The sequence below is a fragment of the Lutra lutra genome, chromosome 10 (genome assembly GCF_902655055.1).
Source record: "Lutra lutra chromosome 10, mLutLut1.2, whole genome shotgun sequence".
Classification (NCBI taxonomy): Eukaryota; Metazoa; Chordata; class Mammalia; order Carnivora; family Mustelidae; genus Lutra; species Lutra lutra.
This window is the reverse complement of record NC_062287.1, coordinates 24,393,056-24,407,926: the sequence shown is the minus strand read 5'-3', so window position 1 is coordinate 24,407,926 and position 14,871 is coordinate 24,393,056. Positions and strand designations below refer to the sequence as shown.

Below are 14,871 nucleotides of genomic sequence, written 5' to 3'. Positions count from 1 at the left end.
GGTTATTTTGGTGTCTCAGATTGGGATTATAGATTAGTAGGTAGAGAACACACACCCACCCATCCCAGTCTCATTACAAGTTGGATTTAAAGTTCCCACTTTATTTTAATGGGGTTTTTTTGTTGTTGTTGTTTTGGGTTTTTTTTGAAAGGTAGCAGAAGCAAGGTGCCCGGCTACACAGAGTAGAAGCCAGGTTGTACATATGCTGGCACAATTTCCCAGGAGCCTCAGGTGCCAAATGGGATCACAGAGTTGGTGATGACACTCTCCATTGGTTCTAATTTTGTCTCCTGTTACAGCCCTTACTTAATTGAGTCTTATGTCACTATTTAGGAAAAATTAACATGAACAGTCTTGACCCTAACAGAAAAAGATGGCCAAGTTTCCTCGTTCTTGAGCCAAACTTAGCACACCAAAAGTGGAGTCAGAGCTCTCTTGTGTCCTGGAAAATGCAGTTCTACATAGGCTGCTCTCTGACTAATGTAATTTTATTGTGTATGAGAGTTTGGTTTCTAAGATCATGATTATAATTTATTTCCATACAGTTATCACTGAATTATGAATGTGTGTATTGCCTGGTTAACACAGAATTAATTCCAGTCATTCCAGATATGATACTGCTAACTGATGAGAAGGAAATCTATTCCTTTCTCTCCTAGCGGGGTACCTAGTTCAGTATGGCAAACGACTCATAAACTTTTTTAAACTGTTCTAGCTCAGTTTGTGCTGAAAAATTGTCACTCTCTTCCTTTCTTTTGGGGAGTGTTACTATGGACACATGAATTTTTATTTATTTGATGTTTTACAATAAGTTATCATCACTTGTTGTGATGTTCGAATTTTCATTATGTCCCACAGCTGGCCAGTGGGAATCTTTTCACCTGTCATCTTGGCATGGTTTCTTCTGGGTGTGGGTGTTTCCCTTGCTGTTACAACAGAATTTCCCCATCTCACCTTGTGCTTTCCCTGCTGTCAACTTGCAAACAGCCATTTCTCCAAGGAGTCTTGGTTTATTTCATTAAGGAATAATATTTAGCAAACCCACTCCTGAGACCAAAGGTGTTCATTGCAACTGAAATGTTATTGTTTCTAAACCTTTTCATTGACAAGAGCTTAGGAGAAATATGTATTTTAATTTGAAGTTCATGTTCACATTTCCAATTCAAGAGAACATTACTGGGGTTTTTCCTTAATTTCTTTGATTTTCTAATTGAATCTCCTTTCTCTCACACTGAAAACCTTTGTTCCTAACAACATTAATACATTTGTTTTGTCCTACAATATGTATAAAATTACTTCAGAATCACTCTTCCCATATTATTACCAATAGTAAAACAGTTGAATGAAGTTAAATATTACTTTGTATTTTTTTTGGTCTTAGAATATATTCCCCTAAGCATGGTCAATTTACTCTTTCCAAATAATTTAAAGTAGTTGGTCTCTGTTGCCAATGTTACCAAGTTGGTGTTTAGATACATTGTTTCAGATTATTTTCAAAATTAGTATTTGCCTTTTTAATGTTCTAAATTCTATTTTGAACATGTAGAAGGAATGTTAACATAATTTTAAAATGAAACTATATAAAAAGGTATATTCAGAGCAGTTTTACTTTCTCCACCCATTTTCTTTACCCATTTTTATTAATCTGTTTTATCCTTCTAGTGTTTCTCTTTGCAAAAATAAACTCTTAGGTGCACACATACATGTGTTTGTGTTAATTTATGTGTGTGTGATACATGCATTCCCCATTCTTCTACTAAGTATAATGTTCTCTACCTTCCTTTTTGACTTAATATATTCTGGAGATTACTCCGTATCAGTAGGTAGAGATCGTCCTTTAAATTAAAAAAAAAAAAAAAAAAAAAAAGCCAAACACAGGGCAGCTGGGTGGCTCCGTCAGTTAAGCGTCTGCTTTCAGCTCAGGTCATGATTATCAGGGTCCTGGAATCGAGCCAGATCATAGTTAACTCATCCAGTTCCCTGTTAATGCACATTTGAGTTTCTAATACACAAATTGGGTTATTTTCAAAGTAACTTTTCTAAAATGTTTAAACTGTTCAGTGTGTTCTCACTGCCGGCAATCCAGACTCTATACAAAGGGCTCTAGTACCTAGCCTTTGCATACCTCTTCAACCTCATTTCATACCACTGTTCTCAGTGACTTACAGATCTGATGTGACTTCTTCCTACCTTCCTACCCTGACCAGCCCATTCAATATAGTTTTTTTCTCCTTGCCATTATTCCTTCACACTGTTTCCTTACAAGCTGTTAAAAGCAATCTGAAATTACCTGGTTGTCTTCATTTAGGCAGTATCACATAGAGCTTGGGTTTTGAAACAGGCCTCCTGATCCTGAATCCTAGTTATATGACCTTTGACTGTTACTTAGCACTCTGTGCCTGTGTCTTAGTTTCCTCATCTGAAAAAGGGGATAATAATAGTAGTTTCCTTACAGGGCTCTGTGAGAAAGGAATGGTCAGTAAATAAAAACACTTGTGTAGTTGCTAGCACTTCCTAAGTATAAAATAAATGCTGGCTATGTTGGTATTTTTATTTAGTTGTTCATTGTCTTTCTCCCCTCAGTAAGCTATGTGACAGCAAGGAGCTTGCCTGAGTTGTTCCCCACTATAATCTCAGGACTTGGAACATTTCCTAAGAAATAGTAGGCACTTTCATATTTGTTGCTGAATGAATAATACTTGAAGTTCAGTTCCTCTTCCTATGAAACATTCTTGAAGATTGGAGACCAAAAGAATGCTCTCTCATACACATCATATGCAGTTGTCAAATTCAACTCAGATTTTCATCAAATTTGTCATCAAAGGACGAATGCCTACTATTAACAAGTATCTTGGAAATTTTGGCCAATTATTAAAATCTGAAACAGAAATAAAAACTTACTCCTATCAGAAAAAAGACAGAATTACCATATTTGCTTTGATGGAATTATATATCCATGAAATCCAAAAGGATCAACAAAAAATCCTCTTAAAATTGTTGAGAGTTTAGTAAATGACCAGATTTGAACTATAGATAAAGAAATTGTTTTTCAGTATACCAGTAATTACCAGTTAAAGCCATAATTGAAGAAAAGTACTGTTCTACAAGAGGAGCAACAAATGCAGACTACTTAGCAATATTCCTAACCAGAGATTTTTGTGTAATGTATCTTTTCATAAGGAAAAATAGAAAAGTTACTGAGAGGTAAGAGGTTTATAAAAATGATGACACACCCTGTTTCCAGATGATAATATTGAATATTGTAGAAACTAAAATTCTTTCAAATTATATCACTGTAATGTTTATATATAAAAAATGTTCAGTTATTGAAAAAACCAAACTCATTTATACTTTTTAATAAATCTTATCAAAATTATTTTAAAGTTTATGTAGAAAATGTTTGAGAATGAACAGATATGGTTTGATGGCCACTCTTTAACAGAGATGCTTAACACATTATCTGCTATCAACTAGGGGAGTACAATACTCCTACAAATCCAGTGACTTTTAATATAGTAATATTATATGTGAAATACTTCTGAAGTTACCCAAGTGTGCTGTATATGTCTCATGGTCTACATTTACAACAAGGAAGCTTAGATACAAAAGAGGTTGTAATTTACCCAGAGTTTCAGGGCTTGTCAGTAGATACAGCATCAAAATTATTCTGACAATTCTCAGTAAATTTTAAATAATGAATGTAGAAAAAATAAATTCCCTATTTAATCTGTGTAGGGTCTGTGATGACTACCTTGTTACAGTTTGCCTAGGATTTTCTGGTTTTAACACTGAAAATCTCATGTTCTAGGAAATATGGGCAATTCATTATGGTTGATCACCCTCATAGAGTTCATGGAAAAGATGCTTATATCTGTAAATATTATATCTCATAACATGGAAGGATCTGGAAGGCAAATGGCTGATCTGATCCATAAAACCCATCAAAGGCCATCTTGGAGTTCCCCAGGCCACATGTTCTTTCGATACGCAGAGTTCCTACAGGAGGCTTCATCAGTTCAGGGGACTTAAGATTTGGGGTCACTCAAGGATCTTTACATAGTAGGATTCAGTAAGACTCCCAGTAATCGTCAGCAGAGTGAGTAGGAGGATTGAGGCTATTGTGGCTTCTCTCTCACAACTAATCTCTGAGTTTGTACTAGTTGTTATATGTTGACTTTTAGAGTAATTTTTCCTTTAGGCTGTGCTTTTCAGAAGTCATTTTTTCCAGGGATTTGTTTGTTTTCATTTTTTTTGCTGTTGTCTTTCTCAATATATGGATCAGTGGGTGTATTTTACTGCATAATAATGTACTTATTTCTTGCCTATATCTAAGAGGAATTAAGGTGACATATTAGTATGTTATAGAAGTATGTTAATAGACTATCTGATGTTTTTTATATTGTATATGTGTTTTATATAGCTATTAGTTTGACAAGTGTGTTCTATATCTTAATGGGATTGTCCTCTTTATAAAACAAGAAAGAGGGATTTATTTCTTTTTTCAGTTTTTTTTCCCAGTTAACAAAAACTTTAAAAATTCTAACCACCACGTAAAATATTTTAGAAATTTACTAAAAATGTAAACCACATTTACACCATTTTAGGTCTTACCTATTACAAAGATTTCCAAGTCCCATTCATAATCCTGTAGCATCCTTGGGTATGCGTTGGGAAGATGGCTGGTTTGCCAATCTTGATTTATAGATCACAGATGATATTACTTAAATTTGCTGACAGTCTCATCAAGTAGGATCACAAGTCGGTGAGAAGAAGGCATAAAATTCTGATGTTATTTATAGAGCAACTGTTCTTAAACCTCTGCTGAAATTTTCCTGCAGAATATAAAGTGTTCTTGTAATAGTTTGTTTTGCAGTCAGCCTGTTGAGATCTCTGTTTTTTTTTCACAGTAGATAAAAATGTAACTTCTTGCCACAACTAAGGTATTCCCTCTTTGTTATTATTTTTTAGTGTCTAAAAAGCACGGCAAGCTCATTACTTTCTTACGCACATTCATGAAGTCTCGTCCAACAAAACAGAAGCTGAAGCAGCGGGGGATTTTGAAAGAGAGGGTGTTTGGTTGTGACCTGGGGGAGCACCTTCTGAATTCAGGTTTTGAAGGTAAAAATAAAATTTATAATCTCATAATTTAAGCTTCAATTTCTCCATATCAATTCTCTAGAATCCATTTTGAAGCAGATTACACAAGCAATATCTATTCCATTTAAGCTCAGCTGCACAGTATTGAACTTTCCACCTATCATTTGAGTTCTGAGATAACAGAATAAAGAAGGTTTAAGAATGCACTTTAGTGGGGCGCCTGGGTGGCTCAGTGGGTTAAAGCCTCTGCCTTCAGCTCAAGGTCATGGTCCCGGGGTCCCGGGGTCCTGGGGGCGAGCATCGGGCTCTCTGCTCAGCAGGGAGCCTGCTTCCTCCTCTTTCTCTGCCTACTTGTGACCTCTCTCTTTCTGTCAAATAAATAAAAAATATCTTTAAAAAAAAAAATGCACTTTAGCATCAGAGATGCTCGTGGTCTGTAGGATGAGTAAGACTTTCCCACAAAGGAACTGTTAGACTTCCTTATTTTTGTATCTGTCCAGATAGCTTTCTCAGCCAGTTTTCCTCTCACATTTTATTATAAATTGTTTAAATTCTATTTCGGGGAAAAAAGTCAAAGTTTGAGACTATAAAATACCAAGACCAGTCTCCCAATTTTTGTTGCTAAAAATTTAAATTTCTCTATAAATTAAATTCTGATTCAAGAATTCAGTGGTTGGATAAATGGATGGAGGGGATGAATGGATAGGAAGAAAGGAAAAAGTTAAAATATAATACATAATATTTTAAAGTCTAAGTGTAAACAGAATAATCACAAGGAAGAATGGTATATTTATATAGTATACACATAGTTGTGAAGAGAAAGGAGATATAAATATGGATAGTTAGATAGATATAATTATATAATGTGTATAATCCTTCTTATAATTATTTTGTTTTAGTTTGGACTTTAAAATAGATTCCTTATTCTATATAAAATTGTTTTGTACCCGATTTTTCTAAGATGAAAGCTCCTTTCAGAGTACTGCTTTGCTAAGTGACTCATTCTTTGAATTGTATTCCTAATGAATAATTAACTTTATAGAGGATTATCCTGTTAACGCCTTATAAACTTTTGAGCACCACCCTGTCGGAGCGAGTGACAAGCCAGACCTGTTTCTTCCACACAAAGTGTTGTAAGAAATCATGTAGAAACCTGACAAGGCATTTAAAAAAAAATTCTTTAAGTGATCTCCGATGCCAGGATTACTCAGAAGGATCTTACAATATTTCAGCTACCACAAACCATAATGTTTATAATTGAGTTGTTTAAAGATTATATCACAGTTATCTAAAGAACTGATTTTTTTTTAAATCTTGTCACATAGTACTTTTTTTTAGATAATGTGTCATTACCTAGGCATCCTTAATTATAGAGTTAAATGTTTTTTGTTATCTTAGTTTCTTTTTTCTTTTGTATCTCTTTTTCACTTTTATTTCTTTTGTATCTAATTTTGTTCAGCCTTGCTTGGATGGGATATTAATATGAGGGAGTGTTTTCTCGTTTGTTCTGCTATGCTCTTTAGCTTTCACACTTCAACTCAGCAAGTTTTAGTTGTACTTAGAAGTTTCGGGGGTGTTTCCATTGTTAGTATGATAGGAGAAGACAGATACCAGTATCTCATTTCTTTCTGAAAAATAATAGACGTAATAACTACAGTGTTCATGCATTCCCTAACTATGATACCTTTATTCTAGTGGAGCAAAGAGTTTTCAGGTATCATTTATTTTTTTTATAGGACTTGTTTTATTTTTTGCACAATTTGAAACCAAATTTCCTTAAAATGAGATTTGAAATGAAATTGTAAAAAAGTAAGAACTTTGTAGAAAGCTTGGTTCTCTAAAAACAAACAAACAAACAAACCCTTAGAGTTGGTACAAAATACGAAAATTTAAGAACTCAGGGTGAGGAAACGCTGTTGCCTGAACATATTTCTGTGTTTGAGCAAGTGGCTTTTTAAGAAAGCTACTATAAATATACAGAAAAAATTTTTAAAGATTTTATTCATTTATTAGAGAAGAACACAAGCAAAGAGGAGAGGCAGAGGGAGAGGGAGAAGCAGACTCCCCGCTGAGCAAGGGGCCTGACACTAGGCTCCATCCCAGGACCCTGGGATCCTGACCCGAGCTAAAGGCAGACTCTTAACTGACTGAGCTACCCAGGTGCCTGTAAATATACAGAAATTTTATAATCAGAGCACACAGGGGGTGAGAGGGAGACAAGCCCCAAATAACCCTGAAATTAATCCTTTAGCTAATCATATTTTCCTAACCAAAAATCATAATGCACATTCTAACAGCTAATACTGTACCAATGTACTCCTGGCCCCAAAGCCACCAACCTAACTGGAAGTCGACTCGTTCATCCTCTGTATCACAGAATGCATGCATGATATCTGGCATATAGAAGGGATTAATAAATGACTGATGAATGAGTGAGTGAGTGAATGAATGGATGAGAAAAGGGCAGAAATGAAACTGCGGCTGTCAAGAAAAACCAAGGACCAGTTTGTGTCCTACTTAATCGCATACTTCTCATAGCCATGATTCTAATCTTAAGGACCATCAGTTTCAACTTCGACGTGTGCTTATGTTGCCATGATGATATAAATGCTAAACAAAAGTGCATCAGACATGTATTATAGGAGAGTGTGGGGATAATTCTTAAAGTCCTGTCATCTTTCGGAAGAACCAGTTTGGAGGTTTCAAGCTGTGTTTTGATTGGGCCATTGTTTACTATGCACTTGCCTGGTTTGTTAGATGGTTTGGAAGGAAACGATAGCTAATAGGATGCCTTTCTAACTAGGATGTCTTCTAATACTGTATTGGGTTCCCATATTACTTTCTTATACGTTAGTGAAAAGAGAAACCAAATCTTTTCTTTTTATCTGCTGATACTATTTGTCAGTTTCTACACTCTTTTCTTTAGAATGAAAGTTTGTGCTTTTCTCTTTCATTTTGCTACCCATTTTAAATAACTGTCTCATTTGTCTCTCTAAGAATTCTAAGTAATAGCTTTGTTCAGTTGGGTAATTTTATTTATGAAGGCCCATTATGTGATTAGTGGACATTCAGTCTTTTTACCTAGGGAACCTAAAATGTAAAGAAACAATTCAGGTGTTTTCCATGAAGTATTATGTTTGCAGGACCTTAGCCATATTATCAGGGAAAGACTCCCAACTCCCTGTATTTTTGAAGTTTGCCTACCTGTTTGGGAGACTATAAGCAGGTATGAATTTAATTTCACATGTTTGTGAGAGCCCCAAGAGAATAATCTATACTTTTTAATGGATGGTAGCTTATTTTTGTGAAGATTATGTAATATATACTAGGAGAGCCTGATAATACAAAAAGAAAACCCTGTATTCTGAAGGGCTTTATGTAGCAGGGTGAGTTAGCATGCTAATTGGGAGCATACAGAATGAGAAGTATCTTTCAAGAAAAAAATTAAAGCTCTGTGTGCCTTTCTTTCTTTGAGTCATTATGTTAGTTACCCCAGTAGTCTCTAAATATATTTGCTTCGAAGTAGGTGATAGAAATTTTCCAGGTTCCAGTTCATTTTATTTTACTTGTAGTTTGTAAGGATAGAAACCTAAGGCACTGAGGTTATCATTGATGGAACAGTATTAGAAGCAGGACTCAAGTTCATGTAAGATATTTTATATTTTACATAACAGTTTGATGTAGAGATTGCTCATAATATCAAAATGAGTCCACAAAACATACTTGGTACCTTTGCCTGCCCTTCATCTCCCCCCACCTAAACTCAGTGCCTTTCTTGTTACTAAAACTCTTGGACATCTTTAGAGGTAGAAAGCACACAGTTGAAAATGAGTACAGTTTCTCACGAAAACTAAGATTTCCCTACTGTGCTGACTTGGTCCTATAACTTTGTCGGGTTCACAGAGGCACTTATAAATTAATTCGTTTGTTAATTTTGTACATTGTTTCAAGACATGCTCCTGGACGTTGAATACACAAAGATGGATGAAGCATGGTTTTTCTCCTTAAAAGCATGACAAATAAAGAGTAATAGTTGCTGGGGCGCCTGGGTGGCTCAGTGGGTTAAGCCGCTGCCTTCGGCTCAGGTCATGATCTCAGGGTCCTGGGATCGAGCCCCGCATCGGGCTCTCTGCTCAGCAGGGAGCCTGCTTCCTCCTCTCTCTCTGCTTGCCTCTCTGCCTGCTTATGATCTCTGTCAAATAAATAAATAAAATCTTAAAAAAAATAAAATAAAATAAAAGAGTAATAGTTGGATAAACAAGCAAATAATATTTCAAAATAACATAGTTCTTTGGGCTCCTAGAACGTCGCGCAGCTCCTTCTCCTTGGGGATATTCACAGAAGGCTGGCTTAAGAGGTGCAGTTCACTGAGGTTTTCAACCACAGCCAAGTGTTCTTTATAAGAAGGTGATAGTAGGAAGAGAGACCACGGAGAGGAAATTGTTTTTTCTCTACCAGGAAATTGAGAGACTTATAAAATGACTGGTTTGTACGGCAAAAGATGAGACACTTTAGTTGCCCAGGAGCTGTGAAATATGGAAATATGGTAACAATAAATAAATGCAACTGTGACGGACCTTATACTTTAGGCAGTATTTTGCCATGGTTAAAAATCAGCTTTCTCCTTGGACTGCTTGAGTTAGAATCTCATTTCTGCCGTTGTTTCCTGCTTGCCCTTAGGTAAAACTTTGTTAAGATTCAGTTTACTCTTTATATGATGGGGATAATGATAGAGCTGTCTTTTCCTGTGAATTTCTGTGAGAATTAAATGGGAGCATCTATTGTAAAAAAATTACCTTGGCACATATTACATGCTCAGTAATATAGTTGACTTAAAAACTTTTTCAAAGCTAGGGAGTATAAATTTTAAATGTAAATTGTACGATCTGACAGAATTTAAAAGATAGAATGCCGGAAGAACAGCAAAAGGCAGGAGAACCAAGAAAAAGTCTGTTATAATAATAAAGTGGTGTTATATGTGATAACTAAAATACATTAGTTAAAATTAACTTACTAAAAATATCTGAATTGAATTGAAATATCTGTTTCATCCCTTGTGGACTAGTTTTCTGTAGACCAAATAATGTTCTCCAAACCTTCCTTCCAGGGATTTTAGCTAACACTCTCAAATGAAGATAGTAATTAAATCTGGTAAATTCATCATTCTGCATTATAAGACAAAGTTCAGATTTCAGCTACTGTACAGTTTTGAATGAATATAAAAAATTCTTAATTTTATACCTCAAGCAGTCTTTTCTAGACCATAGGCCTGGAACAGCTGTCCATTTGTGTCAGGTACTCAGTGAGGTGACCAGAGAGAGGACCCTTCTTTTCTTTCTACTTATTGATGAGCTGATAGTATTTAATGTGAAGCAATTTTAATGTAAGGATAGGCAGGAAATCAAAAGATTCCTTCTACTTGAAGTTGCTTTGACCTTTGACTTATATCAGTGTTTGGTTTATTGGATAACATTTAAAGTTAGCATTAGCTATGAAAAGATGAAAGAAACTTTTCAAAGTGAGAAATTGGAGCACTTCTAGGCAATTATAGTGTTGGAATAAGCATTAACTTTGTATATCCATTTTCTATGTATGAAATTCATCTGAAAAGCTATATATATATATATATATATATATATATATATATATATATATTTTTTTTTTTTTTTTTTTAAGTCTGGCATGGTTTAGGACAGAACAGTTCATGTTAGTGCTGTAACATGACCTAAGCAAGACTGCTGCGGAAGACCTTCTAGAGATTATCCTAATAACATACAGATTCTTTCACTTACCTAAATGTAATGGGAGAGAGCCCGTCTTGATATTCAGGAACCAGTTGTCTAGTTTAGATGTGAAGATAAGTAAATATGTCCTCATCACTTTTTGTAGTAGGTTAATCTCTGCCCCTTATAATTTTAATTTACAGATTTTGTTTTGCTTGGGAACACTAAGACATTCTCATTTTTTTGTGACTTGTTGAGATGGGATACTCCAGGTGTAATCCATGTTTTTAAAAATTTTCTTCAGTGCCCCAGGTTCTTCAGAGCTGCACAGCATTCATCGAGAGATATGGCATTGTGGATGGAATATATCGTCTCTCTGGCGTTGCCTCTAATATCCAGAGACTACGGTAAAACCTCATTTGGCATTTTCTTTTTCATTCCTACTGTGATTTATTAAAATGAAATGATTTTTAAAAATTAGTCACATTGATAACCATAATTTTCAGTAATACAGTTTAGGTAAAGTAGGAAATCATATCGATAGTGTTCTTTGTAAATGTTTTCCTGGATCCCATTTCTCATCCATTGTATCCCCTTAACGTCTTCAATACTTGTATTTTGCCTCACTGCAGTATTTGAAGATTTACTAAATTTTGAAGTTTGAATCCATGAAGACCATGAGAAATGAAAATTTACCCTGTAATAAATTATTCCTTAGTTCTTAATTACAATCAACAAGTGAAGCATTCTGTTGAACCACCCTGGTAACCCATGAATAAATCTCACTTGATCAGGGTGAATGACTTTTAATGTCCTGTCAGATTCATTTTACTCATGTTTTATTGAGAATGTTTGCTTCTGTATTCATCAGGGATATTGACCTATACTTCTCTATTTTAGTGGATTTTTTTTCCTCTGGTTTTAGAATAATGCTGGCCTCATAGAATGAGTTTGGAAGTTTTCCTTCCTTTTCTGTTTTTTAGAATAGTTTGAGAAGAATAAGTATTAATTCTTCTTTACATGTTTTTAGATTTCACCCTTGAAGCCATCTGCTCCTGGACTTTCTTTGTTGGGAGATTTTTGATTACTGAATCAATTTCATTGCTAGTTATCAGTCTGTCAAGTTTTCTGTTTCTTCCTGTTTCAGTTTTGGTAGTTTATGCCTCTAGGAATTTATCCATTTTTCCAGGTTGTCCAAATTGTTGGCATTAGTTTTTTCATAATATTCTCATAATTATTTGCATTTCTACAGTGAAACTTCTTCTAATCTCCTTTGACCCCAGTGCTGTAGTGTATGCTCAAGTGTGTATGTCTTACATATTCTACATCCTCTTCCCCTCTCAGAGACAAAAATAGTGGTCTCCTTTAGATGAGCAATAGATATTTTATTTTTGCTTAGCCTTCCAGATCTAGTCTATATCAATATATTATTATCCTTTATTTTCACCGTGGTGCATGGTAATTGCCATTGTTCCACACAGATTTTAGTATTCTAATTGACCACAGAGCTCATCTCTATTTTCAGGAATGCATGTTTGGAAAATACTTAAGTTGATTCTTGTGCTAAAGACAGTGTCAGCCTTAAGTTTCAGATGCAGCAGATCTCATACTCATTCCCATTGTCCACATATACTAATGCTCTAGGTTGTTAAGTAGACCCATGCCTATAGATGAACATTAATTAACCTCCTGGGAGACTGAGCCTCACCTGCCTTAGTATTCCAATCAGAACTTTCATTTCACTCACTTTACCCTATAGATTTTGCTGGCTAGTAAATTTTAGTTAGCTAGAAGTTGCTTTATATTATTTCTGGCTCCTTTACCTTTCTTCAGTAAAGTATTTCTGAACTATACTTCTTGTACCTGAGGGATTTCTTTACAGAGTTGCTCATGGACCAGCTGCCATTCAGCCCTAGTTTGCAGAATTGCCAGAATTTTGTATATTCAAACCATTAGAAATTAGGAATTGTATTTTCAGTTTTCAGATCTGTGTTAAGAGCTGCTCATCTGGATGCATTTCAGAGATTGTTGTCCATTTTAATTTGAGAGCTGTGCCCATAATTCGTACTTAGAAAAATACGTGTCTTATGGCCAGACATCCAGTTACTGCTGAAGTCCAAATAGAGTTTACGTAAAATATAACATTAACTTTGCTTTCTGTTTTAAGCCCTATATTTGCTTTTTCTTCAATAAAATAATTTTGTCTGTCATCTCTTAGCCATGAATTTGACTCTGAACATGTCCCCGACCTGACAAAGGAACCATATGTTCAGGACATCCATTCTGTGGGCTCCCTCTGTAAGCTGTATTTTCGAGAGCTCCCAAACCCTCTGCTTACCTACCAGCTGTATGAGAAATTTTCTGTGAGTAAAGTCACTTTAAATCAAATTCTCTTTGGAGTTTCGCTCTGATGATTTTATCCAAAGTGTATAAGGGTGGTCTACATGAGTAAGAAATAGTTCTGTGACTAAAATATGTCCTTTAAAGAAAACAAAAAAGCAGTTATCGCTAGCTAGTCCATAGTCTTACATATTTTCACATTTTCTTTCTTTTAGTTTCTAACTTTGATCCACTAATCTTATCATTGTTAATATTGGTTACCATAAAGTTTTAAAAAAGTTATCTTAATAGATTTCAATGTCCACATAGTATGAAAACAAAGTTTACTTTCTTGATACTCTGTGTTTCCTTGTTGTTCAGCATCAAAGAGTAGAGTGAAACTGAATTGTAAGTGAAGAACTTTCATTTTTTGCCAACAAAGACTACTGGTTTATTTCACATTGTGATTGTTGCAGGATGCTGTTTCAGCGGCAACAGATGAAGAAAGGCTGATAAAAATTCATGACGTCATCCAGCAGCTCCCCCCTCCACACTACAGGTAAATCATGTGTTCTAAGATATCACCCAAAAGTACAAGTCAGTTGATGCGAAGAGTGGTTTTTTTCCTTTGAGTTTTTAACTATTTAAATTTCCGTGGAGTTCTATATAAACTTCCATTTGTTCAAACATTATGTTTATTTGTCGTTGTATCCCAAGGCCTCGCGTAGTGCTTGGCATATGATAGGCACTTAATAAATGTTGAATTAATGAATGAATAAATGAACAAATGGAAAGTTGACTAAATCTGGTTTTGTTGTTTTCTTTGTCTTTTGAGTCACTGAGAAATATTGGGGTGTGTGATCACAAGTGTGAATATTTGACTTGTGATTGCTTGAGTCCAAAATACAGACACAGAACTATATTCCTGTTTACTGGATTCCTTTTTTCCAGTTCTCTTTTCTTTTTCAAAAGATGTCTAAACTACGTAGAACCATAGCCTCTAATAGGTGTCTCAGAATTCTTCCTCAGGAGACTCTCAGTTGATCAACAGACCTATTTTTGGGGTGTTTTATAGGTTTTGTTCTTATTCATTGGTTTTGTTGTTGCTGCCTTTTTTAAAAAAAGATTTTATTTATTTATTTGACAGACAGAGATCACAAGTAGGCAGAGGCAGGCAGAGAGAGAGAGGGAAGCAGGCTCCTGCTGAGCAGAGAGCCTGATGCAGGGCTTGATCCCAGGACCCTGGGATCATGACCTGAGCCAAAGGCAAAGACTTTAACACATTGAGTCACCCAGGCACCCCATGTTGTTGCTACTTTTTAAGACTTAGTTTAATTTGTATATTAGTTTGGACTCTCAGAATATTTTTGCTCATATCTGAAAAGACCAGAATAAAATTGAAGATGACTGCCGTTTAGTGAGAGAAAGAAAAAGTACAAATCATAGATGATGATATGCAAAAGATGATATGCAAAAGGCAAAGATAAAATTTTAAAATTTCAGTTACTGACAGAAAATTAAATGAAGTAGATGTTTTAGTAGTACAGAAATTAAATAATTTAGTGCTTTCTTTTTCAAAATGACATAGTTCATATATATATATATATATATTTTTTTTTTTAAACTCAGCACTAATTCAACACTAAAATTTTTTTAATTTAGTCAAGTAATCTCTACACCCAACACGGAGCTTGAACTCATAATCCTGAGATCAAGAGTCATACACTTTTCT

At 34.9% G+C, this 14,871-nt stretch overlaps 1 protein-coding gene across 6 annotated transcripts in view; it reads left to right on the top strand.

Moving 5' to 3' along the window:
• ARHGAP32 (Rho GTPase activating protein 32) overlaps positions 1-14,871 on the top strand; it is a 297,931-nt gene that overhangs the window by 255,882 nt on the left and 27,178 nt on the right. For all 6 annotated transcript variants that reach the window (XM_047691945.1, XM_047691943.1, XM_047691944.1 and 3 more), the window contains 4 exons: positions 4,969-5,118; positions 11,125-11,227; positions 13,039-13,183; positions 13,616-13,698. In XM_047691945.1, coding sequence (XP_047547901.1) covers positions 4,969-5,118; positions 11,125-11,227; positions 13,039-13,183; positions 13,616-13,698 — 481 coding nt within the window. The remainder of the gene's footprint in view (positions 1-4,968; positions 5,119-11,124; positions 11,228-13,038; positions 13,184-13,615; positions 13,699-14,871) is intronic.